Genomic DNA, 11077 nt, shown 5'->3' on the forward strand with positions numbered 1-11077 from the left:
CACATACTTCAATGGATCAGAGTCTGTCTCCTTCCATCACTAATGGCTTCCCGAGCATCCTCATCAAATGATCTCGCAAGCCAACAGGTTTGATCAAGGCTAATGGAATCAAAACATATGTTATCCAAAAGAATCCTCATTAGAGTTAACTGAGATTATACTCCACTGCACTGACGTGGAGGTGTGCTTGAAACCATAGATGCTTTTTCTCAAGATAAGAGTGAGGAGCATCTATGATCTGCCCACACCCCCACATCCATGCAGTGTCCTTCGCAGTCACTCTAGCATTGTTCATTTGAATAATCAAATGCCAACTTGAAGTTACTCATCAAAATGCTGAAGTACAGCACCAATAATGAACGAAATCAAGGAAATATGTAGAAAGATAATAGACAATGACGCTTGAGTTTATTATTTTGACTTTAATTCTAATGTATATGTTCATTGATTGAAGGGCATGCACTAACAGAAATTATCCATGTTCATTATCAAAAGGCTTAAGAAACATATTTGGATTACTTGACTTTTGACTTAACTTCATTGATCCAAATGTTTGGAGGTATTTTCTACATTTTCGAAGAAATCCAAATGTTTGCCTCATCGTTCCTCATGATATCCTGTAGCATCTCCCGAGTGTTCCTGGAAGTTTGTTCGGAGGTATTTCAAATGTATTTTCCTAATGTCTATGGTTTAGACCCTATTTACACGCCAAACACTACTTAACTAACATGACTACTTGCATAAAGCACAAGCCAGAAAGTTAATGAAAGAAAACCATGCTTGAGAAGAATCCAGGCAGTACCACTCTGTTAAATGTACAAAAATACATGATATTTTCCACACCCTTCGTGGAAAATAACAATAACCGCTAAAACAAACATTGAAAAAAAAAAAAAAAAAACCTGATAGGAAAGAAAAAATATTACATATGGGTGAGCTCTAAAACCCTAGAGAATTAGGATCTGGCTTCAAAGTAATACAGCAAAAAAAAAAACTCAGGAGGGAGATACATGTTAAGCCCCACTCCTGAGGTATAAATCGAACAAAGAACAGAAGTGAAAACATCTGCAACCCTACAATCAATTGAAAAAAGGTTGGTTTTACTATTGTTCTTGAAAGCTCTGGTGATACTGTGATACGAGTCTGGTCATGAAGGGTAGTAGACCTGCAAGTAACGCCTTAGGGCATTCCTCGTGTGGAAGATGACCACAACCAGAAACTGCGACTAATCTCTGTACAAAAATAAAACACAAAACCAATTAATTGTATGGTTCCATTTTATACTATGTATTTTTATTCTCACGTAACATAATTGATGAAAAATGAAACAAATGAACCTAAGATCTAGAATGTGATACAAGTTAAGAAGAATGTGCATGAGAACAAAATGACAGCCCCCCGTGGAGATGGCCCACATATGCAGGAGTGTGTGCATGGAGATGGTCCATATATGCAGGACTGTGCCTGGGGATGGTCCATATATGCAGGACAGTGCAGCCCAACCTGTGTATTCAGAACACTTGGACAGTGGGGTCTGCAAAATCATACTGACTGATCCCTTGACCCTAAACTTCATTGAATGGTTGAGAAATTAAAACATCTTGAACCCATAATGTGCAAGTGACACACTTATTCATCAATCTGGATGGTTAAATTAATTCCAGTGGTCACATTTTGAATGGGACATGACCCGAAAGTCAGGACTGCGAAGTAGGACACTCTGACATACAACTGATTTACTTCATCCTTCACCATTAGTCAAGTATTTATGGTGGAATTGAATCATAGTAGAGGTAAGGGTGTTAGTTTTGGTGGTGGGTTCAAGCTTTTACAGTTTGGGACATTGAATCATAGTAGAGGCAAGGGTGTTAGTTTTGGTGGTGGGTTCAAGCTTTTACAGTTTTAGAGATAGTAAAAGAATTGGAAGAAGACAAAAGCATACTTACAGTATTTACAAGCTTCGAAGCCATAAGTTGAGCAGATTTTAGAGAGACGAGGGCATCCTCGGCACCTACAACAACCAAAACTGGCAAGTCTTCTACTGATTCCAATAGTGCTGCCGCGTTTTGTGATGAGAGGACTGTTTCAAACGAAAGTCTACCTATTTCACGAAGTGCTTCATCCCAACCTTCAATGCATAATGGTGCCTGATTGCACAAGAAAAATAAATTTAGGCCCATCGTTACAACTTACAAGCACATCACCAACTCAATATAAGAAGTGCCAGATCTTGGATGCTAATGCCATTCATAAATAAATCAGTAAGTGGGCTGTGTAGGGATGAACATTCGAGTAAAACCCAAACCAGACCAAACCGAATTTTCAGGTTCGGTTTGGGTATGGCTAAAACCAAGTCCAACCCGAAAATCTCGGGTTCGGGTTCAGTCCGGGTTCAAGTATCAAAGGTCAAAACCAAACCCAGACCGAACCGAAATTTTCGGGTATTTTTAAGGTTCAGGTTCAGTCCGGGTTTAGAACTGAAATTCAAAGGTTTGTATTGAAATATTTTTAAATAAAATGGGATTTATGGGAGTTGAGCCTTGGATGTGGCATAGCCACCGTGTCTTTACCAACTCGCCAAGTGCTACCTTGTGCTAAAACTGCTAAAAATAAACGTAATATAATAAATCGGTTCTTGGTTCGATCCTTAGAACGGCTTTGGTCCAGGTTCAGTCTAGTTTTTTGTCTGGGTTTCGGGTTCCGGGTAAAATGTACATCCCTAGGGCTGTGCACACCAAGCAAACAATGAAAAAGACATTAAGTCTTAACAAATTTAAATTGGCAATAGGGTCCAGATACAAAAACTATTTTGGTTTATTGATCAGATCTTTTACATTTAAAAATCCAAGTTTTTTTTTCAGCTTTTCTACTATTATCGACAATTTCAAATCTATGAAATAATCAAACATTACATATAACTAATAGCTTCTTACATCACCATTTCAAATATAGCTTCTCTTCAGATAGAACTAAGTTGTGTCTGAAAAAACTGAAGGGTAAATTACACTTTGACCCCCTAATGTTTTGATAATTGCACTTACCTCCCTTATAATTATCTAAGGGGTTCACTTACCCCCCTTGGGTCAAATTGCCGTCAACTTAACAGTTAAATTCCTTTTATAAAGACCATTTTGCCCTTTTTAAAATATTAATTCTTTTTTATAAATAAAAAGTTCCCTGTGAAAAAATGAGTTCAATGAATGCCTAGGGTATTTTAATTATTGTTTTTCTAATAAAAAATAAGAGGGTAAAATTGTAAAAATAACATCTAATTTTTAACCCAATCAGTGCAAGGGGGGAGGTAAGTGCAATTATCAAAATGTTAAGGGGTCAAAATGGAATTATGCCAAACTATAGGGGGTCAAAGTGTAATTTACCCAAAACTAAATTATTCGTGATGAAATCTCTCTACAACTATTTTCACTCAACAATATAACTTTCTGATTTTCAGAGAATAAGAACTACTAGTTTCCAAAGAAAATGGGTAATTTTCAATAAGGGGTTGGGTTAGTGGTCAATGGCGAAGGTGGATACAAAACCTAGGTCGTGCGATCAATGCTCCACACGACTTACCGACTTGGCTAAGTTGGCACTCTGGAGTGCCAGACAACTTGCTAAAATAAATATGCATCATTTCTAAGGTGAAATGTATAAATGTGGGATCAACGCTCCACACAACTTACGTTGGCACCTTGGAGTGCCAGACAACTAGCTAAAAAAATATGCATCATTTCTACTAAGGTGGAATGTATAAGCATACCTTGTAGAGGTTCAAAATCTCTGTGGTTAGCTTGGTAGCATCATACCATGCACGTCGATTAACCACTTGAGCAATCTCAGTTCGCAACAGAGGGCGGACCAAGTGCTTCTTCCCCAGGGAAGTACGTAGGAGGATCCTAGCTAAGGCAGGAACAACTTCTCTTGACAAGCTGACACTGAGTAATACCACTCCCTTGATGTCTACCTGAAAGATGCATGAGAAAAAAATATCATATATACTACTATTAGTGCAAAAGAGATACACCTGATTCAGGCTTTACTAAAATGGTTTTAACATATTAAAACCCATGATGATCTTGTGGAAGCAGTAATTCCATAGTTTCCAATGAAAATAGTTTCCAATGGTTTTAACTGCATCTAATGCAATAAATTCTTTTTTTTTTTTTTTTGTGTGTGCTAAGAAAATCAAGCAGGCTTACTCACATAGTCGGAATTTGCAGATGCCCGGACCCTTTGTGCAGCCCTCAATGCAAGCAGGCCTCCGTCATCATGACCAACAAGTACCACAGAAGAAAACCCCATCTCCAAACAGAAAGAAAGGAGAAGATCAACCTGGGTTTACATCATAACTAACTAGATGAATTCACATGAAGCATAAATCTCAATAAGGAATAAATGGCAACCTGACAAAAATGTATAACAAGGAAAGGATGTATAAGCATTGACTTGACAAGATATTAACTGCCAAACTATTTTTCAAGAGTTGACCAAGCTACAATTGATTTTCCATTAAAAACAAATGTGTTGTCTTGAACATGTCGTGTGGCATGCAGGTGCCCCAAACAAGATTGGAGGAACATATGTCATATAGTTCTGTTCTATTATGTGAGTAACCTAAAAATAAAAGAAACCTAGAAATAGACATCACCTGAGTTTCAAGACCGTCACATGCATCAACAATTTCAACATTGTAATATATGACAGGCACATTAACAATTGGAGGAACATGTGCCATATGATTCTACTATGTCAGTAACACTCAAGAATTATAGTATGTCAATAAAACTCGAAAGTTATAAATTAAGCCATTTTCTATCCTTTTTTCCATCCTAACCCACTTGTCAACAACCTAAAAATAAAAGAAACCTAGAAATAGAAATCACCTGAGTTTGAAGCTTGCAACCAATTAATAACTTAAACATTCTAATATATTACAGGCACATTAGCGATTGGAGGAACATGCATCATATAGTTCTTGTATGTTCACCTGAGTTTCAAGCTTGCAACCAATTAATAACTTCAACGTTCTAATATATTACAGGCACATTAGTGATTGGAGGAACATGCATCATATAGTTCTTGTATGTGAGTAGTAACACTCATAAATTTATTTCTGTTTTTCTATCCTAACCCACTTGTCAACAACATACAAATAAAATAAACCTAGAAATGAAAATCACCTGAGTTTCAAGCTTATAAGGATTAGGCAATTGCTTTTCCTCCCAATCCTTTCTGTGTGGCCGAGAAGTTAATCCCCAACCTGGTCGATCAAAAGCAGCAACTGTGCAACCAACCTGCCGTGCCAGTTCCCCCATCACATGCCTCCAGGAGAACACTCCTCCTCCAAATCCATGCACCAAAACAATCCCAAAATTCCCAGTTCCATCTACATCTCCCATCTTATTCAAAGAGTTCATTACATCCAGTTTACTGTCTCCATCATCTAGGCTCAAAACAGGAATTTCTTCAGAGAAATAAGCGGGTGAAGCTGGAGAATCCTCCAACAAAGGAGCATACAAAGAGGAACGGTGGAATTGGTTGCTAACGCTCCTGTGGAGATATTGATATTGGGTTTTGGGTGGAACAGTTAGAGTTGGTCTTTCAAATTTAAGCCTTCCTGACGTAATTGGTGGGGTGGGAGTGCGTTGGAGAAAGGTAGTAGAGGCTAAAGACCGAGGAACTGAGTCAGAAAGGCCGAGCTTGTAATGGAGAATAAGACCTTGGCAGGTAATGAATAAGCTGTCAATGTCTGCAAGAAGCCTGCTTGGAAGCTCCCCTTCGTTACGAGCTGTACCTAAAGGTTTTCGCCATGTTTCACTGTCACTTTTAGGGGTTCTCCCAGCAGAAGGTGTGGGAGATCGTGGGACCTTCTGGTAACCAGAAAATACACTCTTGCAGGATAAAGCCTGTGATTTGGAGATAAAACGAAGTGAGAAAATAATCTGTAAGTTGTTACTAACAATCCAAATGATGTGCTTTTTTATTTTTTTCCCTCTTTATAAACACTATAAGAAACTAAAATAACTACATTTAAAAAATAAAAATAAGAAACTAATAGGCTGCCTAGATCATTTTTCTGCCAAGAAAATATATGCTTGACAGTTATGTTGCACAACTAAGAGCATCTCCAACCCACATCTTCAAATTTTTCCATCAAATTTGAAGATGGAGGTCCCCTCCAAACCACACTTTGAACTCCAACCAGCCCCCTCTTTAAATCACTATTCATCCTTTAAAAAACTGTTCATTCTCTGAAAAGATTGTGAAAGAGAGGGACAAAAATGGCATTTATGAAAAAAAAAGGGGGGGGGGGGGGGAAACATGTATTTAGAAAAGGTCAATAGTGATTTAGAGAGGCCCTTCAAAATTTCTCTCCCCCTCTATATTTGATGACGTGAATAGTGATATAGGAGGCGTAACTTCGTTTTGAAGACTGGTTGAAGTTTGGTTCGGAAGTCTCCAACTCTATATTTAGAGTTTCGAAGACCAGTTGGAATTACTCTAACATATCTTCTTCTGGACAGAAAAACATGATCCAAACACAACCTGTAGAAGTTTCTGAATTTCAAAAAATCTGGAAGAATCTGGAAAATGCACCTAAAACTTTTAAGGGTACAGAAGGGAATTCAAAACGTACTTGGGTTTATATGGAGTATTTTTCAAAGATGTCCATGATAAATAGGGAAATACTTACAAAATTATGCAGAAACATATCCCATTGCAAAGATAGGATATAGAAAAGAAAACTTAAACAAAACTTACCGCTTCTGGGTCAACCCAATGAAACAGGAGCTTTCTCCGTGCTATGCAGCTTGTTCGATAAGCAACCACAATATGGCCAAGTGCAAATACTAGTGAAGATAAGAACAGAACGGGCATACCCCATGATTTCTTCAAATGGAGCTTCTGCCTTGCCAAGGAAGTTGAAGCCCCAGCCTCAATTTCGGAATTTGCAGTAAAAATACAAGCTTTCACTGACAGGACAAGAATTGAAACAAAGGAGCAGAACGTAGCTGTTCCAAGGTAAGGCCCGTGAGAGAGCCCTGGGCCATCACACAAAGAATAAACACCTGCAACCAGGATACATAGATAGAAATAAGCAAAGAAGAAAAAAATTCCAGAAACCCAAACAACCATTAGGCTTATTTATTTACTAGGTAAGATGTATACAACAACGAATTATGTTGACGATGATGACAGATGTAATAAATGTGACTTTTACATTTGGTAGGCTAATTTCTTTGATACAATTGAAACATTTCCACTCATTAAAATAACTGGAACTTTTCTTTTGATCAGTAATACAAACAAATCAGCAAAGACGAGTGCTATCCGGATGTAATAATATCCTGGACGTGTCCGTGATTGTGGGCATCTTATGCTAACATTTCTCCTTTAAAAAAACATTGTCAAATCTGAAAATATTTTAATTGAAACAAAAAACCCAATCATAATTTCTCCTTTATTATGAAAAAATAAAGAAAAATCTGTTTTACACATAGATAACAAGGTGTCAAAAAAGACCCTTTTGGGCCAAAAACGTACTTTTTAACTCAAATTTTAATCCAAGAACGCCTCAAAGTTGGAAAATTTGATGAAATCAACCCCAAAGAAGATAATTAGAAATTAAATTTTTTCTACTGCACAGAAAACCCTAATCATCATGTCTAACTACAGATAAAAGGTCGTCTTGACATTTCTTCTAAAACACACACTTTAATTCCTTTGAGTCATTTATTTAATGATCTCTATTTGTCATAAAGTCTTCCGAAACGAATCTCAAAGGCATCAAAACACACTTCATGTTCATCAAATCCCAACGTAGAAAATAAAATAAAACAAATTTAAAATATATCACAAAGAAATGAAAATTTTGCCGATAAATTAACTGAAAATAAAGTAAAAATAGGAATAAATGAAGAAAATAGGGACATATAGAATGAGAGAGAACAAACATGTTATAACGAGAGATCTGGTGATCGAGACAAAGGGAATATCCATCAAGGAACTCCTAAATCCGTATCTCTGCAAATGTTCTTTGAAATTAAAACATCCCACACACATAAAGCTAGGAACCAACAGACAAGGCACCAATACATCTCCAATGGCAACAAGAACAGGAGCGGAGATAACCAGAAGCGACGCCACCATCGTCAACATGAAGAACACCGTCCGTACAAATCTACGAATCTTCTCGAGATTCCCTTTTGCTGAAGCCATGGAGATGGAGGGAGTTATCTCCTTCTTCAACACCCCCGAACACAACCAGATCTAACGATGGAAACGTCTCCTCAAGTCGATCGAACGATCCTCGTTTTTAGATCATCGATCAAGAAGGATTTTGAGAGGTTTGACGATCGAGAACCGTACGATAAAACCCGAGATAACGGTTTCAGTTTCTGAGGGTTTTCGGCCATTATAAGGAGAATCGTAGTTTCCAAAAAGAAAATTATAAATTAGTTGAAATCGCCATGGCTAGGGTTTGAACTTCACATAAATTGATCCGGAGAAACAGAAGAGAAAGATGAGATTCGAAAAAAAAAATTCTCCTTTTTTTTTCTTACCCTTTCGTCAGACCTCTCTCTCTCTCTCTCTCTCTCTCTCTCTCTCTCTCTGTTATTTGTTTTATTTTTTCAAAAATATTTTTACTTCGTTTCTATCGTTTAATTAACTGTATTTTAACAAAATACACCTGTTAGCCTGTTACATGACAACATCAAAATTCATTGACGAAATTGCCCCTATAGAGTTTTCAATTGGGGGATTATCTAGTTGAATAGGGACCATTGAATATTCAATGATCCCACACACTATTTAGGTACCGAACATTTTTATCCCTTTGATATTTTTATAAGCAAGTAAAGGGTTAGTGACTAATAGAGGTGAAGGTGGGTTCAATGGAATTCGATCCTAGGTTGGGGCACCTTTGGGTCCAAGTTCTCGTCTCTTTCTCGTAAATTAAAAAATTTACTCTCATCTCTAGTTCTTGTTTCTTTCTCATAAATTAAAATTTTATTCTCATATCTAATTATTTAATAATTAGGATAAAATTGAATACTTTTTTTGATGAAATTAGGCATCAAACAATTCCATTTTTTTTAAGTATGAATTATATATTTTTTTAAGCTCGAAAATCAATTAAGCATTGACCCAAGCTTATTAAGGTTGATCCAATGTACAACCCACTTCTTTAGGCAAGTTAGGACTCATCCAAGCTTGGCCCAAACCAATATCAATAGTCTTTAAATTCCTAGCAGTGATTGAATAGGTAGAAATTTAGATCTTGAGATGTTATTGAACAAATGACCTCTACGCCTTTCAATTCTTTAGTGAGCTCCCTTAAAAATCAATAAGAATTTTCACAGAATTTAGACCTCATAATCAATGATTTTATGTGCGAGGCTCTTATTTATAAAATTATTGAGGTTCATGGTTCTACCGTGTATTGTCCTTGTGATATCACGCTTTTTTATTTGGACATGTGTACCTTGACGACATGCCTTGGGATTTCTTTATTGCAGGTCTTGTTGCTTGTTGAATTTCATTTGTTTGGTGATTGTAAAGTTGAATGCCTTCAAGATACGTCCACTCGGAATGGGTCATTAGTAGTTTGTTAGTCTCTATACCTTGTCACGCAAACATTTTGAGAGTTGTAACTGGGTTCTACCTATGTTAACCGATTCGTGGGTTTGAATTCAAGTTCGGAATTCATGGTTCGCCAATCTAAAATGAACCCGAGTCATAGTAGAGAAAATTCATTGTTGGGTTCGCTTTGGTTTCTTATTTCAATTCGCAAGCTTGGTTTGTTTGTAATTCAAGTATACAAGTTATAATTACAATTATATTATCAATCTTTTGTAAGTTAAATAAAAATAAATTAGTAAAATAATCTAAATTTTAAGTATAAACAATGAACATAAAATAAAAATTAATTAAAAAAATATTTGGTTAGTCTAATTTCATGTTTGGGTTCATTGTACCAAATGTTTTGGTTCGTCGAACCTGATCAAAGTTTAGTGGATTCATGGTTTCACTTGATTTTTTGAACCGTAACACAAACTAGTTCGTGATTTGGACTAGTAGAAACGAATTGGATAATACAGGGCTCTACTATGAGGTCTAGGGAACATATTGACAAAGTCAGGGTTCGAGAATAGTTTGGCAAGAGTAAGCTTAAAAAAAAAAGTCAACAAAAGTTGATAAAATCGATAAAACATCTTATAAAATAAAGAATAATTACTTTAAGTATTAAAAAAATATAAAATAAAAATGTATTTTACAAATTAAATGAAAAATGATACTTAAAAAAAGAAGTTAAAAAAAAAAAAAAAAAATTCAGAATTAAATCATGATAAATATGTGTGTGTGTGTGTGTGTTTTTGTTGAAAAAACAAAGATTTTTTGAACAAATCTTGATTTAATTGACAATTATTAAAATTGCAATTTTATCATAAATTTTTATCACTATGCTCAGGATAGACTCTTGCAAACCACAATGCATATTGAATGGGTGCAAGACTATTAAAGCACATGCTCTCCAACAACAATCATCCTTCCTTGAGTGATTAGATGTTATCATCCCTTGGACCCAACTTTGTAGGGTAATGTGACACATATAGATCATATCGACTTCTTGATGGAAGAGTCATTTTATACACATGTCATGGTTTTTGATTGGACAGATTACAGGTGTTAGATCCACCAAGACTCAAATTATACAAACTAATAATTGCCGATAGAACTCCTTGACCATGCCTTCTCATAGCCTGTGTTACAAGATTTACTTTTCCTACACTAGTCAAAAACTTCATCTGTGGAAAGAGTCGTGATAATTTGATGGTCTTTCTTCACACATCGTGTACACCTCCATCACAAAATCACAAATCCTTTAATTTTTGATACACAAGAAAAAGATTTATGGTTTTGCAATTGCTAGGAGTCAATGAGTGTATGGGGGTGTTAAAAAACAGAGCGTTAGATTATCATTAGTCTTATGAAAAATGAGAATTGATTTCCCTATGTTGACATCCCAAACTTTTCTCCATACATATCTCAGGTGTCGTACACAAAACTGTCG

At 36.1% G+C, this 11077-nt stretch overlaps 1 protein-coding gene across 1 annotated transcript; it reads right to left on the reverse strand.

The window, feature by feature from the left end:
* Nucleotides 1–780: 780 nt before the first annotated feature.
* LOC147411947 (uncharacterized) lies at nt 781–8616 on the reverse strand. Its single transcript, XM_086454419.1, has 7 exons — nt 7956–8616; nt 6763–7070; nt 5181–5906; nt 4204–4332; nt 3761–3964; nt 1947–2147; nt 781–1232 (listed from the first exon to the last, which is right to left on the reverse strand). Exons 1-7 carry the CDS (start codon nt 8218–8220, stop codon nt 1104–1106), a joined length of 1962 nt encoding a protein of 653 aa, XP_086310545.1. The 5' UTR covers nt 8221–8616; the 3' UTR covers nt 781–1103.
* Between the last annotated feature and the right edge of the window lie 2461 nt (nt 8617–11077).

The sequence above is a fragment of the Akebia trifoliata genome, chromosome 1, assembly GCF_017979445.1.
Source record: "Akebia trifoliata isolate Shusen 1 chromosome 1, ASM1797944v1, whole genome shotgun sequence".
Classification (NCBI taxonomy): domain Eukaryota; kingdom Viridiplantae; phylum Streptophyta; class Magnoliopsida; order Ranunculales; family Lardizabalaceae; genus Akebia; species Akebia trifoliata.